This window comes from Haliotis rubra, unplaced genomic scaffold, assembly GCF_003918875.1.
Source record: "Haliotis rubra isolate DU_JTF1 unplaced genomic scaffold, ASM391887v1 Scf672, whole genome shotgun sequence".
NCBI lineage: Eukaryota > Metazoa > Mollusca > Gastropoda > Lepetellida > Haliotidae > Haliotis > Haliotis rubra.
In genome coordinates this window covers 302,205-328,659 of record NW_025767382.1, presented here as the reverse complement: position 1 = coordinate 328,659, position 26,455 = coordinate 302,205, and the positions used below count along the sequence as shown (strand labels likewise).

General features: G+C 40.4%; 1 protein-coding gene and 1 long non-coding RNA gene across 7 annotated transcripts in view; one reads left to right on the top strand and one right to left on the bottom strand.

The window, feature by feature from the left end:
- The window catches only part of LOC124257769, a 202,720-nt gene that overhangs the window by 20,903 nt on the left and 155,362 nt on the right, over window positions 1-26,455 (bottom strand). For 2 of the 6 annotated variants that reach the window (XM_046691902.1, XM_046691907.1), the window contains exons 2-15: window positions 10,042-10,367; window positions 9,472-9,626; window positions 8,559-8,811; window positions 8,199-8,304; window positions 7,788-7,884; window positions 7,427-7,519; window positions 6,578-6,628; window positions 5,162-5,246; window positions 4,951-5,010; window positions 4,688-4,864; window positions 4,184-4,322; window positions 3,915-4,023; window positions 3,040-3,112; window positions 31-177 (exon numbers count right to left, since the gene is read on the bottom strand). In XM_046691902.1, coding sequence (XP_046547858.1) covers window positions 31-177; window positions 3,040-3,112; window positions 3,915-4,023; window positions 4,184-4,322; window positions 4,688-4,864; window positions 4,951-5,010; window positions 5,162-5,246; window positions 6,578-6,628; window positions 7,427-7,519; window positions 7,788-7,884; window positions 8,199-8,304; window positions 8,559-8,811; window positions 9,472-9,626; window positions 10,042-10,367 — 1,871 coding nt within the window. Of the gene's footprint in view, window positions 1-30; window positions 178-3,039; window positions 3,113-3,914; window positions 4,024-4,183; window positions 4,323-4,687; window positions 4,865-4,950; window positions 5,011-5,161; window positions 5,247-6,577; window positions 6,629-7,426; window positions 7,520-7,787; window positions 7,885-8,198; window positions 8,305-8,558; window positions 8,812-9,471; window positions 9,627-10,041; window positions 10,368-11,217; window positions 11,297-26,455 lie in introns of those variants that run through there. The other 4 variants (XM_046691905.1, XM_046691908.1, XM_046691904.1 and 1 more) reach the window with 3 other exon arrangements.
- On the top strand, window positions 13,741-24,459 carry LOC124257780. The gene is made up of 3 exons (XR_006893368.1): window positions 13,741-13,811; window positions 14,088-14,180; window positions 24,412-24,459. It is a non-coding gene; the product is annotated as an uncharacterized LOC124257780 (long non-coding RNA).

Sequence of the window (26,455 nt, the reverse complement as noted above, 5' to 3'; positions counted from 1 at the left end):
AATAAGAAGAGAAACATCTTAATGTCCTACCCCTTGATATCCAGCCATGCAAGGTGTCATGTTGTAGCTTCCATTCAGATCAGCAGCGAGGATGATACCGTACTTGTTATCTCCGCCAAAATCTGAATACGTGGACCACACCTCCCCATCAGGACCATCAAAGTCTAACCAAGCCATCTAAAAAACATGCATGAGAAAATTTCGGTTCCATCAAGGTTTTTCATGCTATTTCAAAACATTCAGTTCTATAAAGTGACTTTGTGGCATGTCAGTATCACAAAGTCCGCAGTTATATGTCATTTACCATCGGATAGACACTCCTCTAATGACAACGGCATTCCGTTAATCACACCCTGTTATCATTCCGTTAATCATACCCTGTTATCATTCCGTTAATCATACCCTGTTATCATTCCGTTAATCATACCCTGTTATCATTCCGTTAATCATACCCTGTTATCATTCCGTTAATCATACCCTGTTATCATTCCGTTAATCATACCCTGTTATCATTCCGTTATCATTCCGTTAATCACCCCTGTTATCATTCCGTTAATCATACCCTGTTATCTTTCCGTTAATCAAACCCTGTTATCCCGTTAGTCATACCCTGTTATCATTCCGTTAATCATACCCTGTTATCATTCCGTTATCATACCCATGTTATCATTCCGTTAGTCATACCCTGTTATCCTTTCCGTTAATCATACCATGTTATCATTCCGTTAGTCATACCCTGTTATCTTTCCGTTAATCATACCCTGTTATCATTCCGTTAATCATACCCTGTTATCATTCCGTTAATCATACCCTGTTATCATTCCGTTAATCATACCCTGTTATCATTCCGTTAATCATACCCTGTTATCACCCCGTTAGTCATACCCTGTTATCATTCCGTTAATCATACCCTGTTATCATTCCGTTAATCATACCCTGTTATCATTCCGTTAATCATACCCTGTTATCACCCCGTTAGTCATACCCTGTTATCTTTCCGTTAATCATACCCTGTTATCATTCCGTTAGTCATACCCTGTTATCATTCCGTTAATCATACCCTGTTATCATTCCGTTAATCATACCCTGTTATCATTCCGTTAATCATACCCTGTTATCATTCCGTTAGTCATACCCTGTTATCATTCCGTTAGTCATACCCTGTTATCATTCCGTTAATCATACCCTGTTATCATTCCGTTAATCATACCCTGTTATCATTCCATTAATCATACCCTGTTATCATTCCCTGTTAATCATACCCTGTTTATCATTCCATTAATCATACCCTGTTATCATTCCGTTAATCATACCCTGTTATCATTCCGTTAATCATACCCTGTTATCATTCCGTTAATCATACCCTGTTATCATTCCGTTAATCATACCCTGTTATCATTCCGTTAATCATACCCTGTTATCATTCCGTTAATCATACCCTGTTATCATTCCATTAATCATACCCTGTTATCATTCCGTTAATCATACCCTGTTATCATTCCGTTAGTCATACCCTGTTATCTTTTCCGTTAATCATACCCTGTTATCATTCCGTTAGTCATACCCTGTTATCATTCCGTTAATCATACCCTGTTATCATTCCGTTAGTCATACCATGTTATCATTCCGTTAGTCATGCTCTGTTATCTTTCCGTTAATCATACCCTGTTATCATTCCGTTAGTCATACCCTGTTATCATTCCGTTAATCATACCCTGTTATCTTTCCGTTAATCATACCCTGTTATCATTCCGTTAGTCATACCCTGTTACCATTCCGTTAGTCATACCCTGTTATCATTCCGTTAGTCATACCCTGTTATCATTCCGTTAGTCATACCCTGTTATCACCCCGTTAGTCATACCCTGTTATCATTCCGTTAGTCATACCCTGTTATCATTCCGTTAGTCATACCCTGTTATCTTTCCGTTAATCATACCCTGTTATCATTCCGTTAGTCATACCCTGTTATCTTTCCGTTAATCATACCCTGTTATCATTCCGTTAGTCATACCCTGTTATCATTCCGTTAGTGATACCCTGTTATCTTTCCGTTAATCATACCCTGTTATCATTCCGTTAGTCATACCCTGTTATCATTCCGTTAATCATACCCTGTTATCTTTCCGTTAGTCATACCCTGTTATCTTTCCGTTAGTCATACCCTGTTATCATTCCGTTAATCATACCCTGTTATCATTCCGTTAATCATACCCTGTTATCATTCCGTTAATCATACCCTGTTATCATTCCGTTAATCATACCCTGTTATCACTCCGTTAGTCATACCCTGTTATCTTTCCGTTAATCATACCCTGTTATCATTCCGTTAGTCATACCCTGTTATCATTCCGTTAATCATACCCTGTTATCATTCCGTTAGTCATACCCTGTTATCATTCCGTTAGTCATACCCTGTTATCTTTCCGTTAATCATACCCTGTTATCATTCCGTTAGTCATACCCTGTTATCATTCCGTTAATCATACCCTGTTATCATTCCGTTAGTCATACCCTGTTATCATTCCGTTAATCACACCCTGTTATCATTCCGTTAGTCACACCCTGTTATCATTCCGTTAGTCATACCCTGTTATCATTCCGTTTTAAATCGGACATTCAGTCTTCTGCCAGTTTCTAGTGCAGGTTTATGCACCATAAACATACTACTGGTGAAATATATAGAGTAATCGGTGAAAGGCGCATAATTTGTCACTGACCATTTGAGGGGCGGGGTGAAACGAAGGGTGTTCAAGGGTCTACCGCATTGTGTGGAGGTGAGTGGTAAAATGCTTTATCAAGTAAAATATACAGTATTATGACATTTGGACGACTTAATCCCGCCCTGTTGGAACCGTGAATTTACGGGAGACTATTCCCATTTAAGCCTTTTGAATGTAAATAGTTCTCCTGTGTCGCGATAGTTCTGAATGATGACATTGATACCACCTTTGGATAGATGATATCAAGAGCTAAACATGCTTGAGGTGCCTTCCAAATAACAAGGCAGTGTTGGAATATAGACAAAGGCACAGGTACCTTCCGTATTCTGTTGTCAATAGACGTCGCTGGTCGAGATGGTTTCAGGATCAGGCCGTCAGAATTTACAGATCTGTGGAAGGTGACAATGAATAAATGTACATGTGAGTACTTGGACTGACAGGAACAATGCATCCTAGACATGGGACTAATGTAGACTAAAACTGTGAGTACAAATTATTAAGACATGAGTAAAAAATTATAAAAAATGAGCGAAAATTAGATAACATATGTATGAACAGCAGTAAATAGAGCAGATCAGGAAGGAATAGCCAGTGTTGACTACCCTCAGCAACAAATACTGTTTGGTGTAAAGAACAGGAGCAATACATTATATGATATGGGAGAAACAGTAAATAAGTAAAAATACAAAAGTCCAAATAAAAACAAGTACATATATACATAATGTTATGTATACATTAACATATATCACTGAAAATTAAAATGAATAACTAAAAAAGGAGCGATAGATAACATATGCAACAACAACACATACGAAATACAGAAACTAAAGATACATATATGTGGACTAAAAATGATTACAGAAGTAGGAAATGATACATAAATGAGAGCAAATATGTTTACTAGAGTAATAATTAACCAATATGGAAATATACATGCTTAATACGGGAAAAATAAAGATTACTTAATAAAATTACTTGAGATATCAATAAAGGAGCTTAAGTTTGAAACAAATACAGCATACAAAGGAATAAAATATTCAATACATGAGTAATATTAAGCGAAATTATTTGGTAAGAGATTATAAATGAAAAGTAAAGTGTCTGAGTAAACATATACTGCCATGCATGATATAAACCAAAACAATTGGTAAATGTCTTTGTAAACGTATTCTCTCTATAACATCAACCTACTTCATGATGAGTGTCTTGTTTGTGCCCCCAATCATGTCTCCGATTCCTACTGGGCCTGTACTTAAGGTTGCAACTACGGCGTGAAGGGACGGGACCGGTTCCGTGGTATCTGCAACACAGTTTTAATCAATGGAGCTAAAAGATCAGTTTTCGCAAACGTACTTTAAACATCAGGATGTTATGCTTGTCAAAAATGTTCGTCTTCATAAGACATTCTTCTGGGAAGAAATAAAATGGAATCAATGAATATGAAGTAGCATTCTCCATACTGTAATAATTTCCAGGTTGAACGCTGGTCGTCCAAAAAATATCCTTGAAGGGCGCAATACCAATAGCCCATGCAAATAGTGACGTCACACCGATCTTCCAGTTGTCTCTGCCTGGCCAGTTGTCGTGGCTTGCACGGGCCTGAAACATACAATACTCAGGTTCACATTGTTTAACTTGACAAAGACCATATTTGGTCTGTTTCTTACCGCCATGTATATTTTTAACACCTCAAAGGATTCGCTTGAATGTTAGACAAGACATTGGCATCCAAATCAGCTCCATTGTGTACCCCTTCGTAAGGATCCAATTTTGTGTCACATGAACCAGAATTCTTGCATGGATTGCCAAAAGTAAAACGAGGCATACCATTGATCATCACACAACTGCTGTTATTGAAATGGAACATGAGATGCCGGGCAAGCGTCTTCTGGACCTAAGCAGCAATATTTGAAGCTCTCCATGAAATATAGCTGATATCGACGTACAACCATATTCTTTCTCACCTGTGTGACGACAGGTATTTCCAGAGACTGCAGCATATGTCGCGGGTAGGACATGCAGTACTGGATGGTCAGACCGTTCTTGGCAGCCCCATTCCCCATCTGAGTCAACCATTGCCGGCCAAGGTCAATGTCAGTCATAAGTTTTTGGATTCCTTCAAATTCTTCATTGAGGAAATCCTAAGGAAACGAAACAAAATTTAACAGAAAATAAGCTCTGGTGTTTGATACCTAAAGTTTTCATGTTTGGTAATTAGAGGTATTACCTGTTCATAGGCAATCAAACCCCAAATCCTTCCACCAGCGAGCAAATCGGTCCAAAATCTCTGAAATGTAAAGAGAAACATGTCCGAAGTTTCGTCAGTTAGTGAATATAACATGAAAGAACCCCAATTCCCATCTCAAATGATGGTCAATTAAAGAAGAAAAGGTATTTCATTGTACCAATTTATATGCAATATCTAGTAGCGTGAGTACCTCTTCTAGTGGTAGGGCCTTTGGACCATCGATCAGGAATTCATACTTTCCTCCATTAGCAGTTGCGTAGGTTGTGTTGCTGGACCTGAAATTAAAAAAAAAAGCACAATGAATGAAAACAAATAATAACAGCGAATGCTGACATAGCAAAACTAACTGGAACATGTTTCCGTAGCTATAAATATTTACTCTGAATGGAATAATGTTTGCAAAAGCTAATTCTTAGAGAAATAATTTTAAAGACACATCAAGAATATTGTTTATTATGACGGTCAGGTCATGGTCCTCCTAGTATTTTCACTTTTTCTTGGACTTATTGTGTTTGTTCAGCAAGTACTGATGATAACTAGGGCTCCTTGCCTCTAGGCAGGAGACCTATTGTAATCGTTCGGATTATTATTATGTTTTACAGATTAAAGATAGTATGCAGCAGAGAGGGTTCGGGTGATCCTGGCACAGTCAGGCTGGTAAGGCTCATCATCAGCTCAGGGCCCTTGCCCCCTCTACACACAGCCCAGACAGCGAATGGGACTTCTCCCAGGAAACGCTGCCTAGTCGAACCCACCAAGAACTTTCCGGAGAATATGAAGGCTCCCCAACACTGCAGCCTTCTGCATTCGGATTATTATTATTATTATTATTATTATTATTATTATTATTCCGCCGATTTTTGTACCAAACATAACTCCTAAACCAATGATCCAAATCGCTTACAAAAAATCACACAGATGCGCACTGAGGTGTAGATATTCCCCTTAAAACTCTCTAGGCTCTTGGCCCAATAGCAAAGGGGAAATAATTCAAAATTAATTCCAAAATTTCAACGTTTGACAGCAAATATCTCAAGAACTAATTGTTCCAATACTTCCAAATTTCTTGTACAGATGCACAATCAAATTTCCAACAATTTTGCCTGGACGGGTCAAGTCGCTAAAACGTACCGTTTGGCAGGTATTTTTGTTTTCAGTTTTTGGCCATGTTTCTCAGCACTTTTCTGAGTAGTTTGCTCCCAAAATGTGGTAGCTCCCAGTATGGTAGATGATGTCCCGGTGATTCCAGAACACTAATTGTTTTGAACGTAGGCCCAAGAACAACTGGGATACAGCCTTTTAAAGAGGGAACTATTTCTGCTCCGGAACTTCTTAAACGGTACATGACCCCCGTGACCCCGGCTGTATTTGGAAGATCCGCTCGCCTGTCAAAACACGTGTTCTGGCTCCATTTTGGACGATGATATCTAGCCCTCATATACAATAAATAGAAAGTAAAGCCAAGGAGACCTCATCGTTGCCTGCAACTATATTTCTTTTCTCAGATCTGTGAAAGGTTTATGATTTTGATTTAAATCTTTAAATATAACAATATTGCATATATACAAGTCTGACTCACATATTATAATTCCTTGACCTGACTTACCAGAAGGGGTTGTAGCCAAAGACGGGTAACTCTGTCTTGTTATAGAGCCACCTTTGTCATAGGATCAAGTAAAACAAGGCGAACAATATCACTTAGTTTCAACAACGAAATGTGATAATACAGCGTTATGGTCCCGACAGTGGAATTGAAATATGAAAATATACTCGTTCATTATTGAACATATACGAATCTTGCACAAAAATAACTAAAACGACATATATTTCTGTTGAAGGATATAAGGAGATGATAACTACATTGCAAACAATCTTAATACAGCTTTATGGTCCCGATAGAATATATATCGTCAATTCGTCTTATATACCCACGCCACTTACCTATATCAATGAAACTGCTTATATTGAGGGGCACATATATAGAGACATGTTTATAAGGTTTGTAGTGACAGAGGTTGTTAAGTGATACAAAACGATTTAAAGTTTCACAAGAGCAGACACTGGATTTGCAATATGACACTATACTCGTACATTATCAGACATATATAAATCTTGCACAAAAATAACTATAACAACATATGCGTTTGAAGAAGGAACTTCAATATAAGGATGAAATACACAATGCCAAGCTGTGGAAGCTGCGGTGGCTGAGCGGTCTAGGCGTCTGACTTTGTGTGCTGGCGATTAGGTGCCTGACTCTGAGGGTGTGGGTTCGAATCCCGGATGGGACTCAACCCCCAAAAAGTACTAGAATCTGTACTTTACTAAGAAAGTGTAATCCCAAATATAACATATGTTTCAATAAAAGGAGATGATAACTACATTGCAAGCAATCTTCATATAATGTAGTAGAGTATTACAATAATCATTCAGTTCAAAAGGGAAAAACTCTTACTGCGGTCCATTGGGGAAAATGCCAGGTGGAGACGACCACGTGACAACACCAGGGTGAACGTCTGTGTACCACGTTACGTCATACTGCATATACCTGGCAAGTAAACAACAAGGTCATTGTCCCAGAAGCCCCACCATTCGTCATCCTGAATACACGTATCAAAGTATCAACATGGTTATTCCCTCAGTAGTACCCACTACAATAACGATTTTGAATCAACAGTTTCAAAAGTAAACAATATGACGATTGTTCCATTTATTTTCCAGTGGAAGAAGGAGAATTAATCCCTACACATTAAACATAATGGACATCGATCTCGTCTGATAACATATCTATTAAAAGCATGAGGAAGTCCACTAACCTGATGGGTACCCCTATCTGTACCATGTAGCTCTTGATATCCAACACTGTATCCTGGTAGTTCTTTCCTTCCTCGGGGCGATAACAGTAATACGCCCCTGAATATACAACATGTTCTATTTGGGTGGTTTTGTTCGTCAAGATTTTCAAATATACACGTAATGACAAAATGGCAAATTGTTTTTCCCCTGTACTATGAAAAAATGGTAACGCAAAGGCAACTTTTAAACAAAGTCACTTGTGTATGATAACTCTGAACAATATCAGGTTACACCATTTGTGGAATGCACATTCTACCCAAATAAATAAGTATAGCATTGCTTGTCCGAAGACACTCTGTACATTAGTTTGGTTCAATAATGGACAGGTACAATGTTGAAAATCAAATCAAGGCATATTCAAATCTGCTCACCATTGTCTGTTCCGTACGCTAAATAGTTGAGCGTAAAGTCAGACTTCACATACTGTTCTGTACGGCCGTGCCATTGTTTCAAGATTTGCCCCCAACTTACCATAGCCTGCAAGTATAATAGTAAGTTTCCATACCAAGCTAATTTTCCATGTTATTGGAAAGTGTTGAAGGAGAAATCTGCTTTTGGGCCTTGAAGCTTGCAGAGCCAGATGTTGAAATCGAAACGTGTATATGTATTTACAACAAATCCATGAACGTAACGGAAAGACCAAAAAAGAAAGATGTTGTGGTAACTCATGCTATGTTTTCGGATTCTCTCATATGCTGTTTGCAGCTATTTGTAAATAGGTTGATAGTTACCTTGTTAATTCCTTGGTTACCACAGAAAAGAATAAAACTGGATTCAACGCCAACAGGGACATCTTCAACTCCTCCCATCGTCCCCCAGTAGACATTGTCCCCGCCGGTGCTGGAGTTCTGACGCCATATTGATGACGACATAAACCGATTTGCAGGGGAGATAATCAGTGTATTTGCTGTCTTCACTCGATCAAATATCGTCAAGGGTCCACCCTCGATCCCGTCGTTGATTTTAAATGACGATGGTCCCCATCTTCAGAAAAGGTATACAATAGTTGAAGTTGTTTGAAAATTTAACTACACAACATGTTATTGTATAACACGTCGTTAAATCATATGTTTGCTAGAGATTTTCCACTTATTATTTTGACATGTCACCATGACATCTCCAACCAAACTTTTCAAGTAACGACAACTTATGAAGTGACGACTTGCATACATGAACAGATAGTTGCTGGTAACATACACCATATGTATTTTCTGTCTGAACAGCTGTCATTACCGGTTTATGTGTGGACCTTCCACCTTCATCGTGTTAACATACGAGTACTCACTGTCCTGCCATGAGACCTTTGGATCCAAACATTCATCCGCCATAACTGGGGCATTGTAAACTGATTTACAATTAGTTAAACAACATATTTACAACATATTTACAAGAGATGGTCCACTTGATATTTGGGAGGTAGATGCCGAAATGTTTCTTCTACAGGGATATTGGCGTAATTTAATCTAAAATCGACTGAAGTATACCCGTCTTGAAAAGAAACACTTGCATGCATCTACATGTGCAGTTAGTTCCTGGTGACAATAACGATATTCATTTTCCGACAGAACAACTGAAATAACGGGTTCAAGTGTTTTCTTCAACGCGTAATACTCTCGTATCAGACACCATCGTATGGGTACTTACTGCCCAGCCATGAGACCCTTAAATCCAAACATCAGTCCTCCATAACTGAGGTATCCCAATGGAATGGTTGACTCTTGAATTAGAAATCCAGGAAATCCAGAGATGGTGAAGGCAGTGCTGTTGGAGGCGGTGTTGTTTGCTCCATTGATGTAACGCTGTTTCCATTATTCATGAAGAAAACATGAACGACCTGTGTACTTACAACTTGTCAGCCTGCACTTCAACATTTCAAAACAAAGTAAGTAAGTGAGTTTAGTTTTACGCCGCACTCAGCAATATTCCAGCTATATGGCAGCGGTCTGTAAATACTCGAGTCTGGACCAGACAATCCAGTGATCAACAGCATGAGCATCGATCTGCGCAATTTTTCAAAAAAAAACGTCTTAGGGAACTACATAAAAAGTTATCTTCGACAAAACAGTCAGCTGATCATATTTAATGCTACACTGATGACATGTTGTAGCCAGTGGTGAAACTTAAAATGAAACACAGTGCTTACAGGGCTTGCCTTTACGAATTTTATACTGAAATGATAAACTACATTTACAAACCAAGGCTGAACTTACTCACCTGTTTGAACAACATGAACGGTATGGCAGGATTGTTGTAGGTGAATATGCTTGGATCTGGTGTGTACTGTACAAAGCTGGCCTCGATCTGACTGGACCCTGCCTGGTACAAGAAGCTGTTGGCCTCCCACTGCCCGATGACGTCCACACCACTGGACTGAGTGTTCTTGACCAGCTTCAGAGATCCATCAGCTGAGGAGAACACTTGACCATCAACTCTGAAGAAGGTGGGAGCGCTCTTCAGCCACACATCTCCCTGAACAACGACGTTGTAGGTGCCGTCACTGTTGACGTTCACAGCAAACTCCTGCTTACCCTCGGAGACTGCTGATATGAAAACATCTTTACTATAGAAGTAACGTTTTACTTATTGCTAAGTAAGTTGTGAGAAAGTTAGTACTCCACGATCTCATGGTCAGCGGACGATACAAGAAAAGTGATCAAGAAATAAATCTGATGACGTTTTGTTCCAGCTACAAGAAAGACGTTCAATAGTCAGTGTTTTGGACATGGATGATAAAGTGATTTTTACTCCGAACATAGTGATCTGTAAGAGGCACTGAGTTTGTTATTTGTGAGGTTCATTATTCATTAGTTTTTATCTTAGTTCTAACAATAGTGATTGCCTGCTACAGGAAGTTCATTGGTGAAAGGTATGAGGTATTTTCGTTTTTGAATTCAGGCTAATAGTCCAAAACATATGCTGCTTCACTGCTGTAGCTAAACATGTCCAGAATAAAATAGGAACTGGTTTGTCCATAATGGACCAGAACCTACATTTTCGAAGCTCCCTTAGCGCTAAGATAATCGTTAGTGCCGTACATTAACATTAACTTACGACTATCTTAGGGCTAAGAGAGCTTCGAAAATCCAGGGCCAGGGGAGTAACATTAAGGCTTTTGGCTGTATCCAACCTTACTTACTTTGTGGTTGACATGGTCTATGAATGACAATCCCATTTAATTATACAAGCCTCGCATATAACTATTGTATATGGACTGATGGAAGTAATGTATTATTTAAACACGTACAAACGTACAAGTATATCTTTCAGATCAGATAAAAAGAGCAATTTCTACTCGTTTTATCATATTTATCTCCAAACAAGGAGAGATCTGCTGTTTTCAAAGTGAAGGCTTTGGCTTTTCATGTCAATTGTCAATGTGAGAATACTTACCAGCACAGAGCAACAGAGTCAGAAATAGGTGTATACAGGCCATAATGCACATCTTCAACTGATATCGACTCGCAACCAAATCACATGACTTAGATATCATTTGACTGAATGCACACAAGGTCGTTCGCTATCTGAGATTACATCAGAGTTATGTCAAGGTTGGGTGAATGGTTTGAACAAGTGTCAATTTATAAAGGCATATTTCTGTATGCAACCGTATTGACTGAGTACAGGGACACAACGTTACAGACCTACTGTCTGCATAACTGTTCTGCAACAGCATTCAGCTGGTGCTTAAAGACACGTTAGGGTTTCGGGAAGATGTTTCAATGTCTTGCTTCAATTAATTACCTCATTTTCAAAATCATCATGTTCAGGTCATTCATTGCGGTTGTTTCCGGGTAGCGGTGAGAGTGGAAATATGAGTGCATCTTTCACTAAGTTCTGGACGTTGGTGTTTTCGTTTCACTAACTGAGAAGATCATGATCAGTTGACATGAACTTTAAATGGAAACAGTCTTCTTTCCACCAAAATGAAATCCCATTTATCCGTAAAAGCCTTACAAATAAATATTCCATACCAACTGACAGAAAACTGCATTATTGAGAAACATGTATATTTCTTAAAAGAAAATCAAAACCAAGTTTTGAAAATCATTTGCCCATACATATGTACAAACTAGGAGAGATATACACTTGATGTAATGCACACAATGCTGATATGTATCTGAGATAGCAGAGTTATGTCAAGGCTGGGTGTATAGTTTGGATAAGGGTGATACATTTTAGCCATGCGTGCCAGCAGCCTTGTAACTCAGCGTGATGTCAGGTCAATATGTGTGTTGCAAATAAACAAGAATGACATTAAATGTCATTGCGTTCTGTGTGAAGTTGAAAAAGAATGTCATACGAAATCCAGAATGTATTTTACCACTGTCAGGACTTGTAAGAGGCTTTATTAGCTTGAAGCAAGAGGGAAAATGAATCAAGTGGAAAAAACAAGACTTGACTACATACAATGCAAGCTGCAGTCACGTTATTTAACTATTTCGACTGCCATGCTTATGAATGAAATGCTATTTCAGCAATTCAGATTTATTGGACGTTTGACATTAGATGCATTTATATTGTTGTCTTTTATAATTTTGTATTTCACCATATGATTATGAGTGAGTGAGTGAGTGAGTTATTATTTAACGTCACATCGGCAATATTTCAGCCTTATCATGACGAGAACACTTGACATTGAAAAAGAATATATATAGAGATTATAAAACCTGCCGACAAAGGACAGTAAAGCAACTAGAGTATAACAGATATATATGTAAAACTAGTGCATGCAAGTGTTTCTTTTCAAGACGGGTATACTTCAGTCGATTTTAGATTAAATTACGCCAATATCCGTGTAAATGAAACATTTCGGCATCTACCTCCCAAATATCAAGTTGACCATCTCTTGCAAATATGTTGTAAATATGTTGTTTTACTAATTGTAAAGTCCACACATAAACCGGTAATGACAGCTGTTCAGACAGAAAGTACATATGGTGTATGTTACCAGCAACTATATCTGTTCATGTATGCAAGTCGTCACTTCATAAGTAGTCGTTACTTGACAAGTTTGGTTGGAGATGACATGGTGGCATCATCATTTAAAATCAGAGGCGGGATAGAAGGTGGGCCCCTGGCGATATTTGATCGAGTAGAGACAGCAAATACACTGATTATCTCCCCTGCAAATCGGTTTATGTCGTCATCAATATGGCGTCAGAACTCCAGCACCGGCGGGGACAATGTCTACTGGGGGACGATGGGAGGAGTTGAAGATGTCCCTGTTGGCGTTGAAACCAGTTTTATTCTTTTCTGTGGTAACCAAGGCATTAACAAGGTAACTATCAACCTATTTACAAATAGCTGCAAATAGCATGTGAGAGAATCCGAAAACATGGCATGAGCATCTTGGCCTTTTTGTTACGTTTATGCACGTTACGTTGTTTCAATTAAATATACACGTTTCGATTTCAATATCTGGCTCTGCAAGCTTCAAGACCCTAAACCATATTTCTCCTTCAGTGCTTTCCAATAACACGGAAAATTAGCTTGGTATGGAAACCTACTATTATACTTGCAGGCCATGGTAAGTTGGGGGCAGATCTTGAAACAATGGCACGGCCCTACAGATCAGTATGTGAAGTCTGACTTTACTCTCAACTATTTAGCGTACGGAACAGACAATGGTGAGCAGATCTGGATATGCCTTGATTTGATTTTCAACATTGTACCTGTCCATTATTGAACCAAACTAATGTACATGGTGTCTTCAGACAAGCAATGCTATACTTATTTATTTGGGTAGAATGTGCATTCCACAAATGGTGTAACCTGATATTGTTCAGAGTTATTATACGCAAGAGACTTTGATTAAAAGTTGCCTTTGCATTACCATCTGTTCATAGTACAGAGGAAACCGCCCGAAAAGAACAAACTGTTTATTCAGGGGCGTATTACTGTTGGCGCTCCGAAGAAGGAAAGAACTACCAGGACACAGTGTTGGATATCAAGAGCTACATGGTACAGATAGGGGTACCCATCAGGTTAGTGGACTTGCTCATGCTTTCTATATATATGTTATCAGACGAGATCGATGTCCATTATGTTTTATGTGTAGGGATTAATTATCCTTCTTCCACTTGTTGGGAAATAAATGGAACAATCGTGATATTGTTTTGAAACTACTTTTTTTAGCTGATAAAAATCGTTATTGTGGTGGGTACTGCTGAGGGAATAACCTTGTTGATAATCTGCTACGTGTATTCAGGATGACGAATGGTGGGGCTTCTGGGACAATGACCTTGCTGTTTACTTGCCAGGTATATGCAGTATGACGTAACGTTGTACAGTGACCTTGACAATGGTGTTGTCACGTGGTCGTCTCCACCTGGCGTTTTCCCCAATGGACCTCAGTAAGAGTTGTTCCCTTTTGAAATGAGTGATTATTGTAATACTCTACTAAATTATATGAAGATTGCTCCCAGATTGTATCACCTATTTCAGCACGGCTCCCTTGGGAGCTGCATAAATCGCCTTACACGCACATGCCGCGCGTCGTTGGATAGCTGTGTCCTGTAGCTACACGGAGAATGTTCCCGTTTGTTTTTATGCAACTTTATAGCCGAGCAATTAAGGTTTCTGTGATTTTAAGCTGTGCGTTTTTCTTCCACGTAGGCCCCGGTGGAAGAAATTTGTTCCACTCAGCCTCCGGTGGAAGTCGCCTGCGCCATTGCATTTTGCAAGCCTTCTGCTTTGTCATATCTATGCATGTTATACGTTGTTGGAAACCTGAGGAAACGCTCTCTCCAAATATGCAAACGTGAATACTGTGCTGCCCCAGGTAACAAGTCCAGATTGAAACTCCGACGTGATGTTTTGTGTAATTTTACTGAAGTTCAATTCTTCTGTGATATAGCAATTTTCGCCAACATCGCGCAGTCACGATATAACGGCTACTATTCTTACACATCACCTCAGAATATACATTTCTATAGCACGTTTGAAAGCCTATTAAGGCGTGTTTTAGACAATGTATAATACGCACATGTTGCACATTCAGTGGTGGAGCTATATAAGTATTAATGTGCGAACTGCAAAATATATGGGACGTGATATAGATTGGCGGAATTTAGATGAATCTGTACACCGGCTATACCGGCGGTGTTAATATTTACATCTATAGTGCATGTGTAAGATCATTCATGTGGGATTCTGGGAATATGTAATATGTTGTTGTGCAACATTAGATAGTTTAGCAATACAGAAATGAACATGCTTGACAGAACTAAAAAGTACAATAGTTTGGAATCTAACCATAACAGCAATACCTGTAGTGTTAATATTTATACTGTTAGTGTACCGGAAAGCCCTTGAAAATGCGGTTCTGCCAAGGTATAATGTGCATTCGAGTCACACCTGATAGTCGGGCTATGCGCGCTATATGTATTTTGCTGATACCGGATCAAATCTATGATCTGGCGTGCATGCTCCGTCGGCCCGTCGGCGTTATGACAGCTATACTTTATCACAAAAGCCGCCTCTATTGTCACTTAATTAGCTTTATATCACACTCTATATATCACATTTACGTATCATCATTGTTTTTGTATAACGTCTGTTTGACCTGTGCTCATGGATTCGTTGTATATACATGCACATCTCTAGTTTCCTGTAAATCTAATTATCACTTCATTAGCTGTATATCACTCTGCTGTGTTTACTGTTTAGTCTGAGGCGTGGCAGGTAATTGCCGGAGATGTACCACTAATCAGCAAATTTAATTTCGTCACCGTGGAGATTTGCTCACGTTTTGTTAATATCACTTTGCCTGGGCCACCTCCTTTTGATAAGCAGCTTTGTCATGTTATAATCTTGTCGCCCGACTGATTTCAACCTTGTGCATAGAATGCTTGGTTTTCTTTGGCATGGGCAATTCACACCTTTTGGCGTGCCCTTGCCCTTCCAAATGGACGTCATGCATAGAATGGAGATGGGCAATTCACAATTTCCTCCTCTCCCTTAAAAATATCCGACTTGGTCACATGACAGTGAGCTTCATCTAAACCATTCCATTGGCTATCTTGCTGGGACGTGGTAATATAACTGAATGCTCACAATATCATCATCACAGACCGAGTGTCTTAGTGGACGATTACCAGTCGGCGTTGACGATCCCTATTGGCAAGTGAACTTTACTTTTATTACCTTTTGCTTGTTTTTAATAAGTCATCTACGCTGCTCAATATATCAAACTGATACATAGCATAAATAGGGTTCTTACAATATCCAAGTACAAAACTGTGACATCAAGGCCCTTTTCTGTAGCTCCCAGAAACATAGTACAGTGAATTTGTGCCAATATGCCTTCCACAAATGTATCAGTGGTTTGTCAAAAGTGCAAAACATATTACAAAGGCGTTGCGCATTTAAAAAAATGTTATCCTAACAGTTCTATTGCTGCTATAAACGCCATTCATGCCCAAAATCGCCGCCAAAGCGAGTCTTATACCGCTACTCAGCTTGTGTCCATGTCGGCTCTATTGGCTTTTGTGGCACATTCACAACAAACAAAACCCAAATCCCTGAGTACATCAGGGTACTAAAACACTTTGGTCACACAATACAAGGAGAGGACGCACCTGTAGCCTCTCCTTCAAATAATAATCCAATGCCGAGTACCAGTACTGGTTTAACTGGGTCGACCAGAAGTGGTACTCGGTATAATTACCAACACAACTCAGTCAGGGCTAATCTAACTAACTCTGGCTTATATGATAGGTTCCCTGAAAATGAACCCACAACTTTCAGGGTTTAACATGTCCCTCGAGTTGGCCCGCTTCCAGAGCACAAGACGTTTCTTTAAACCCAACGAGGGAAATAAACGTAGGACATTTACAGCCACGGATGTTCGAAAAGCTTTGGAGACTGAAGTGGCAAGGCAGCATCCCAATGATGCTGCAAAACGTAAGATGGCCAGTGACTATCTTGCACATGGCCAAAAAACAGTAAGTAAATACTACGCTAAAAAAACACCCTTACAGGCTGCTAGTGAGTGTGCATTTGTAGAGGGTGTCATCAAGCAAGCAGCTAGTGCATCAAACGTTGAGGAACCTGCCTCGGCGTCCATTCCAACAGCCACCCAGCCCCAGCCCCAGCCCCAGCCCCAGAGCCCCAGCCCCCCCAGCCCCAGCCCCAGCCCCAGCCCCAGCCCCCAAACCCTGAAGGTAGGGGGAAAGGGAAAGGCAAAAGTAAAGGCAAAGGCAAACTCATCAAGCCCAAAAGGTAATAAATTAGGTGGATAGTGGAAGGTAGGGGGAAGGGAAAGGTAAAAGTAACAGGGAAAGATGATCAAACCATAATCAACTATAGGCTAGAAGTAATAGGATATAACCTGTAATTCCATAACCTAATGTCAGTTTTGACCCATTAGGTTTATACAACAGTAGTAAAGGGGTTCGCTGTTCGAACTTGCTGTTGTGGGAATGGTGCAGGAAAATGAAAATGGCACTCTTAAAAGAGCAACCTCCACGTGGTGAGTGCTGGTTAATACGAATAGCTCTTTAAATGTTTCTTTGGGGTGGTTCCGACGAGCTATAAATCATCATTGTGCAACTTATTTGATATGTAGACGTACGTGTATTCCGTAATATTTATCATGCATTTATATGAATATTTATATTTATATTATATGTTTAAAAGGTCTCTTTTTTCAGCTATAATGTCTATATCCACGGTTCGACTTAAATATCTATAATGCATATGAAAGCCCTTTCCATATGCACATTTGTGACGTTGTGCAAAGGTACCAGTCTTGTCCGTGTATAATGGTCATTTCCATGTCCCATGCGCTATTGGCGGAAGATGTATTCTGTCATAAATTCATTATGCATAGATTGATTCTTAATATCTATAACGCATTTGAAAGGCCTTTCCAGTGCGCTTCGAACGACGTATAACATGCACATTTGTGACGTTGTGCAAAGGTACCAGTCTTGTCCGTGTATAATGGTCATTTCCATGTCCCATGCGCTATCGGCGGAAGATGTATTCTGTCATAAATTCATTATGCATAGATCGATTCTTAATATCTATAACGCATTTGAAAGGCCTTTCCAGTGCGCTTCGAACGACGTATAACATGCACATTTGTGACGTTGTGCAAAGGTCTTGTCCGTGCATAATGGTCATTTCCGTCCGTGTCCCATGCACTATCGGCGGAAGATGTTTTCTGTCATAAATTCATTATGCATAGATCGATTCTTAATATCTATAACGCATTTGAAAGGCCTTTCCAGTGCGCTGCGAACGACGTATAACATGCACATTTATGACGTTGTACAAAGGTACCAGTCTTGTCCGTGTATAATGGTCATTTCCGTCCGTGTCCCATGCGCTATCGGCGGAAGATGTTTTCTGTCATAAATTCATTATGCATAGATCGATTCTTAATATCTATAACGCATTTGAAAGGCCTTTCCAGTGCGCTTGTAGCGATATATAACATGCAGATGTGGAGTATTTTCCAACGGTGCTACACACATCTGAAAATGCCGCCGTCTGTGGTGTTCGTGTCACCTGCGCCATCAGCAGATGTAGTGTTCCGCTATAATTTATATGGCCATGGTCCGATTTTCAATATGTCTAATGCAGTCGAAAGCCCTCGAAAGTACGCTCTTAACGACGTATAACTCAGACATGTGCGATGTTCTGCTGAGACGTTACGCACGTCGGTTTATACCGCCGCTTCTTGTGTCGTCGGCCTTTCTAATGCGCCCTTGTTCAGGCTTTGCCTTATCGCGTCTTTGTTTGCTTCTAACTCCGTTATACCTATCTGCAACAAACTTGTATTGGTATCATTAGAAAGCTCTTTTGACGTCGGCGACGGTGGTGAACGCAAAATTAAAATATATATTGTACAATTTGTTTGTAAAAATCGTCATTTTTTGCTATACTTCTGCAGGAAATCCTATATAACTTCTCCGTCCAAAGTTAGAATGGCGGAGGTGCATGCAAAAGGGCGTTTTTCTAACCCTTCAAATAAAGTATTTATTAACTTTTTAAAATGCATAGTACTCTCAGGCGAAAGTCTAACAATCCAACGTATTTACGGGGTATTCTTTATATGGGAACAAGAGCCAGGCTGGCCACTGGCTCAGATATTTGCCTATGTTCCCGGGCAAGACGATGCGACGGGCACGGCGATGTGAAAATTGCGACGCTGCCCTCCACGTCTGCCCACGGAGGTCGCAAAGTTGGGGGACCCGAGGTAGTGCATAGCGGGATAATTCCGACCTCCACCATGATCAAACTTTTGGTTGCCTTGGTGCTTAGCTTGTGTAACGGCGCGCGACGTTGCTCATGCTATTCATCATTGGTTCTCCCGAAGATGCTCGATGCGGCCATGGTGTAGCAGAACTGAAACACATTGAGTCTTGACAGGTGGCTCAGAGGCGAATTTGCTGGAAGCAAGCTCAAATGTTGGTGTTGCAAAGAGGTGAAAGAGGCGATGGTGGCGAAACGGTAGCTGGCGCAGGCAGACCAGTTCGAGTCTCGGTAGTGGCTCAGAGGCGACTTGGCAGTAAGCAAGCGCAAACGGTGGTGATTTCTGCTGGAAGCAGGACGAAATGCTGGTGTTGCATAGGAGTGAAGGGGCGACCCTTAGAGGAGAGGCGATGGTGGCGAAACGGTGGCTGGCGCAGGCAAACCAGTTCGAGTCTCGGTAGTGGCTCAGAGGCAACTTTGCAGTAAGCAAGCGCACACGGTGGTGATTTCTGCTGGAAGCAGGACGAAATGCTGGTGTTGCATAGGAATGAAGGGGCGACCCTTAGAGGAGAGGCGATGGCGGCGAAACGGTGGCTGGCGCAGGCAAACCAGTTCGAGTCTCGGTAGTGGCTCAGAGGCGACTTGGCGGTAACTGCCCATGATTTGCCGTGACAAATCTTTGCAATTCCCTAAGGTGTGGCATATGGGGAAGGAGAGGTCTATTGCTGTAGTGTCTACAGCTATGTATGTGAGGCACCCAATTGATGGGTAGACGCGAGGGCATGACATGCCAGGCGGACATTGACGTTTTCTGACGTTTGTTATGCATGTTGATGTAAAGTGTAGTATGTGTTGTTCAACACGTGTAGCAGCTCCACTGCCATTATCAACAATACCTGAAGAAATCACAGAGATCTGATCTACCAGGACGACCGTCCTACGTAGACTCAACTGCGCCTTCACAGCAATCGGACTTTGAAATCAAAGTTGTATCCTTCCAGGTTTTATGTTTCGTATTATATATTTGTGCTGACTTGTTTGAATTATCTGTCCATTATGCAATTGTTAGGGTATTGAATTCGAGAGCTATGGTTATCCATGTGGGTATATGACTGTGATGCACAAATGCTTCGTCATTATCATGTTCGTCATACAAATGGGGAATGCAAAAATAAAAAGTACAAGTTAACACCTTCTCTCTCTAATCAAACTAAAATGCTAACCCAAAACCGAAAAAAACATAAATTAAAACTAAAAGCTTATGGCCTTCTCTTTAAGTTGAATCACTAACCCAAACCGCAATAACATAAACTTAAAACAAAGAAGGTTAAAACGTAAAATAAACAATAACAACACGAAACAAAGAACTAATAATACCGGTAAATTAAAGGGGGAAAAACATCGAGGTGGGCAATAAGTCCTTCTCTCCCAAAACCGAAAAAAACATAAATTAAAACTAAAAGCCTACGGCCTTCTCTTTAAGTTGAATCACTAACCCAAACCGCAATAACATAAACTTAAAACAAAGAAGGTTAAAACGTTAAATAAACAATAACAACACGAAACAAAGAACTAATAATACCAGTAAATTAAAGGGGAAAAAACATCGAGGTGGGCAATAAGTCCTTCTCTCCCAAAACCGAAAAAAACATAAATTAAAACTAAAAGCCTACGACCTTCTCTTTAAGTTGAATCACTAACCCAAACCGCAATAACATAAACTTAAAACAAAGAAGGTTAAAACGTAAAATAAACAATAACAACACGAAACAAAGAACTAATAATACCAGTAAATTAAAGGGGAAAAAACATCTAGGTAAAGTCGGGCATGTGAAGCTGAAATATAATCCTTGGCTCAAGTGATTTTCTACACTTGGATCAAGTTCTATGAATTGAGTCGGTCGCCCGGTAGTATTGTTTCCAGGTGAGGGGAACATGCTTTCAATGTCTACGAACTAGCCCGGATATTTGTCTTCAATTCCACCTGGTGTGATGGCGAACTGAATTTTTGCTATGTTTGCACTTCGTTTGATGTTGTCTGGAAGGATGAATAAAACGTTTTCTTTGCTGCGCTTAGCCTTGGTATTGTCTTTAATTCCAATTCCAATTTTGCCTGTTTGATGTTGTCTGGAAGGATGTAAAACGATGGCGAACTGAATTTTTGCTATGTTTGCACTTCGTTTGATGTTGTCTGGAAGGATGAATAAAACGTTTTCATTGCTGCGTTTGGCCTTGGTATTGTCTTTATTTCCATGTGAAGAGAAAACGGAGACACGTTTTTTTGTGATATTTAATTTTTGTTGTTTGTTACTAAAGGTCACCTTCACACAATTACATTCCCAAAGTAGCTTCATAGTGAGTTCTTACTCACAACATTGTCTTCAAATGAGCCTTGATTGGTGTCACGTTTGCAGAGGCACTTGTTTGGGTTGGGCACACAAGCTTTGCTCTGATGTTTTGATTGTAATGCCTAATCCGCGATTTTCTGAGTGAGACATGGAAGCCAACCAAGTGGCGGGAATTACGACTGAAAGCTGATCGGTTGTTTAATCGCATAAGTGAATGAGATGAGTGAGTCGTGTCAGGTTTAAGCTACCAACCGGCCTTAATCCATGAATGATTGACTCTGTGACCTCAGTGCAGAGCTTAATACAAACACTTTTCAATCGCTCGGGCTATATATACCTAGCAGTCAGATACAAGCATCACGGCACTTGTGCTAACATTGTTTGACACAACTCATTGTCGAAGACTTCATTCAAGCCATGGCCTACACACTTTTTAAAGGTCCTGTTTCAAAGCCAGTCCACTTTGCCATCCTGGGACATAGCTTCGTGCGGCGACTTGATCAAGTCTGTCCCCCTCCACGTGGCATCATCACTTCCGTGCGTGGGATCGGAGGGGCGACTGTCGCTCGGATGAAAGCAGTGGTGGATGCCCTTGATGCAGGTTTTCAGGGCATTGTTTTCTTTCAAGTGGGAGAGAACGACGTGTCGGCGTCAACTGATCCTCAAAACCTGGTTGAGGACTTGCTGGATCTTCTGGACTACCTTCGGTGGAAACGGCCGGGCTCCAGAGCAGTGATAGGAAGTCTGTTCCCGAGGGTAAAACCAAGGAACATGACGATCTCTGCCTACAAGCGGAAGGTGGAGGAGGCGAACCGGCGCTTGAAGAGGATGTTGCGACGCCGTCTGGATGCCACCTTTTGGGACCACAGCCAGTACATGAGGATGGGACCTGCACTGTTAGGCAAGGATGGCGTCCACTTGACGTCAAAAGCCAATGCCCAGTTCTGGCTTTCCATTCGTAAGTGTATGTGTAGGTACGTTTAAACGCCCATGCCCTGTCCGGTAGATCATCATTTAATCGTAATTCCAAAACTCAATAATATGTCGTTTCGGCCCATTGTGTTTATATACAGCAGTGGCAAAAGGGTTCCGCGTGTAAGACAATCAGTGCAAACGGGACGCACAGATCAGACCTGGGTGTTCAGTCAAATCTGAGCGCACGGGGCTTAGCTTGGGATGGCTTTAAGGGTGGGAAAACGTGACGACATCCGCACGTGTCGCACATGACGTGAAAGCTAAGACACGGGGCTTTCGATCCATAGTAACAACAAAACCCTGTGGTCGATGTACGAAACATAACAAGCACCTGCAGCGTGAAATACTGCCGTAAATCGGGTCAAATCAGGCTTAAAAGCGCCCCGGCTTCGAACCCGTTAAAGACAGGTCACTTCTGATGATACCACCAGTTGGCCCTGGGAACCAGCTTCACGTCGATGTGCAACATGTGAATGGGTTGTGTATATTTGTCGTCCACGCAACGTATAAAAGATGATCGCCGAGCAAGGCTCTTTTCTTGGTAAAAAGACATGTCTATATCAGATGGCCAAATGGACGTGGACGTCCAACCAGGTGCCACACGTCGACCCCGTGACGATCCCAGGTGCTTCATGCACGTGGCAACATTTTCATATACGATATGCGTGCATATGTTTCTTTCTCCGGGTGCGAGACGATTAGTGCAAGCGGGATGCAGAGATCAAACCCCTTTTGATATGAAATCTGAGCTGTTTTGGCTCCCGTCACACGCACGGGGCTTAGCTTCGGGGGGCTTTAAGGGTGGGAAAACGTGACGACATCCGCACGTGTCGCACATGACGTGAAAGCTAAGACACGGGGCTTTCGATCCATAGTAACAACAAAACCCTGTGGTCGATGTACGAAACATAACAAGCACCTGCAGCGTGAAATACTGCCGTAAATCGGGTCAAATCGGGCTTAAAAGCGCCCCGGCTTCGAACCCGTTAAAGACAGGTCACTTCTGATGATACCACCAGTTGGCCCTGGGAACCAGCTTCACGTCGATGTGCAACATGTCAATGGATTGTGTATAGTCGTCGTCCACGCGACGTTTAAACAACAACACCCACCGTTTTGGCCCCTGATTTGCAATGTAGTTATCATCCCTTATATTGAAACACTTTCTTAGTAAAGTACAGATTCTAGTACTTCTTGGGGGTTGAGTCCCATCCGGGATTCGAACCCACACCCTCAGAGTCAGGCACCTAATCGCCAGCACACAAAGTCAGACGCCTAGACCGCTCAGCCACCGCCGCATCCACAGCTTGGCATTGTGTATTTCATCCTTATATTGAAGTTTCTTCTTCAAACGCATATGTTGTTATAGTTATTTTTGTGCAAGATATTTACATGTCCGATAAAGTACGAGTATAGTGTCATATTGCAAATCCAGTGTCTGCTCTTGTGAAACTTTAAATGTTTATTACACATCGTTTTGTATCACTTAACAGCCTCTGCCACTACAAACCTTATAAAAATGTCTCTATATATGTGCCCCTCAATATAAGCAGTTTCATTGATATAGGTAAGTGGCGTGGGTACATAAGATGAATTGACGATATATATACTATCGGGACCATAAAGCTGTATTAAGATTGCTTGCAATGTAGTTATCATCTCCTTATATCCTTCAACAGAAATATATGCTGTTTTAGTTATTTTTGTGCAAGATTTGTATATGTTCAATAATGCACGAGTATATTTTTATATTTCAAATCCACTGTGTGATCTTGGGATACTATAAATGTTTATTACACATCATTATGCATCACTAACTACCTTTGCCACTATAAACTCATAAAACTGTCTCTATATATGTATCTCTAAATATATATCTCTAAATATATTCAGTTCCATTGATGTAGGTAAGTGGCGTGGGTATACAAGTGGTAGTGACGATTTGTATTCTACATGTATCTGGACTATAACACTGTATTATCGCAAGTGACATTTCGAGTTTGGTTGGTGAAACTAATTAATACATTTTCGTCCTGCTTTACTTCATCCTGTGCTAAAGGTGGCTTTATAACAAGACAGAGATACCCGTCTTTGGCTACAACCCGTTCTGGTAAGTCAGGTCAAGGAATTATAGTATAAGAGTCCGATTTGTCTTCATGTATATGCAATATTTTTATATTTTAGGATTTCATTTAAAATTACAAATCATTTACATATCTGCGACAAGAATGATCATCAATACTTGCAGAACATATGAAATTATTCCAAGCATATATAAAAATGGCCGTCAAAACAAGCGATAGCTTTTGCAAACATCATCCATTCCAGTTCCAGTTATTTTTGAGACGTGAACATGGGCTGCTTTTGAATTATTGAGGTTTTTCATAATTCTGGGTCCTGCAAATATTTGATGGTTTGTTAACATTGTTGGTCCAGTAACACAACCTACGCAACTGCTGATGGAGGAAAGTATGAATTCCTGATCGATGGTTCAATGGCATTGCCACTGGAAGAGGTACTGAGGCTACTAGATATTTCATGTACATTGGTACAGTTAAACCCTTTCCTTCTTTGCCTGACCATCATTTGAGACGGGAATGTGGGTTGTTTCATGTAACATTCATTAACTTCTCTTTACGTTTCAGAGATTTTGGACTGATTTGCTCGCTGGTGGAAGGAAATGGGGATTGATTGCATACGAACAGGTACCACCTCTGATTACCAAACATTATAACTTTAGACTAGACGAGAGAGAACATGCTTATTTTCTGCATATTTTTTTCGTTTCCTTAGGATTACCTCAATGAAGAATTTGAAGGAATCCAAAAACTTATGACTGACATTGACCTTGGCCGGCAATGGTTGACTCAGATGGGGAATGGGGCTGCCAAGAACGGACTGACCATCCAGTACTGCATGTCCTACCCGCGACATGTGCTACAGTCTCTGGAAATACCTGTCGTCACACAGGTGAGAGAGAATATGGCTGCACGTCCATATAAACTATATTTCATGGACAACTTCGAATATTGTTGCTTAGATCAAAATAGAAAACATATTTTATATCAGAAATGGTGCATATTTCTTGTCTAACATTCAAGCGAATCCTTTGAGGTGTTAAAAAATATACAAGGTGTTAAAAAACAGACAAAATATGGTCTTTGTCAAGTAAAACAATGTAAACCTGAGTATTGTATGTTTCAGGCCCGTGCAAGCCACGACAACATACCAGGCACCGACAACTGGAAGATCGGTGTGACGTCTCTATTTGCATGGGCTATTGGTATTGCACCCTTAAAGGATATTTTTTGGACGACCAGCGTTCAACCTGGAAATACTTTCAGTATGGAGAATACTATTTTATATTCATTGATTCCATTTTTTTCTTTCACAACGAATGTCTTGTCTAGTCGAAAATATTGAACAGGCTTAACATCATGATGTTTCAAGTACGTTGGCGAAAACTGATCTTACTTCAATTATTAAAAATTTGTCGCAGATTCCACAGAACCATACCCGTCCCTTCAAGCCGTAGTTGCAAACCTTAAGCACAGGCCCAGTTGGAATCGGTGACATGATTGGGGGAACAAACAAGGCACTCATTATGAAGTAAGTTGTTGTTTAAGAGAGAGTACCTTTACAAAAACACTGTATGTTTCAGCCCAATTGTTTTGGTTTCATGTCTTGCTTGACAGTATATGTTTACTGTAATACTTCACTTTTAATTTTAATTGATCATCTCTTACTAAATAATTTCGTTTGCTATTACTCATGTATTACGCCTCAAGTATTGTTTTGTATTTTTCCTGTATTAAAGGTCACATGCAACGTAAAACACAACGTTGCAGATTCTGATACCTTTCGGTATGGACTTACCGAAACAAAGCGTAAAAAATGCAAATTGAACTTATAAAGTTGAAAAATAACGCGATGAAAAAACGCGCGAAATCGGAGTTCAAACGATTCACTAATTTTCCCCAGACTTTTCGGGGGGAAACTGGTTTCAACAGCTGGGCTGCGCTCATAGCACGTGCGCAGTGAAATAGCTTCGCGCAACTTGGAAGCGGGCTGTCCGGTGAATACTCGATGAAGGCTTTGGTGTG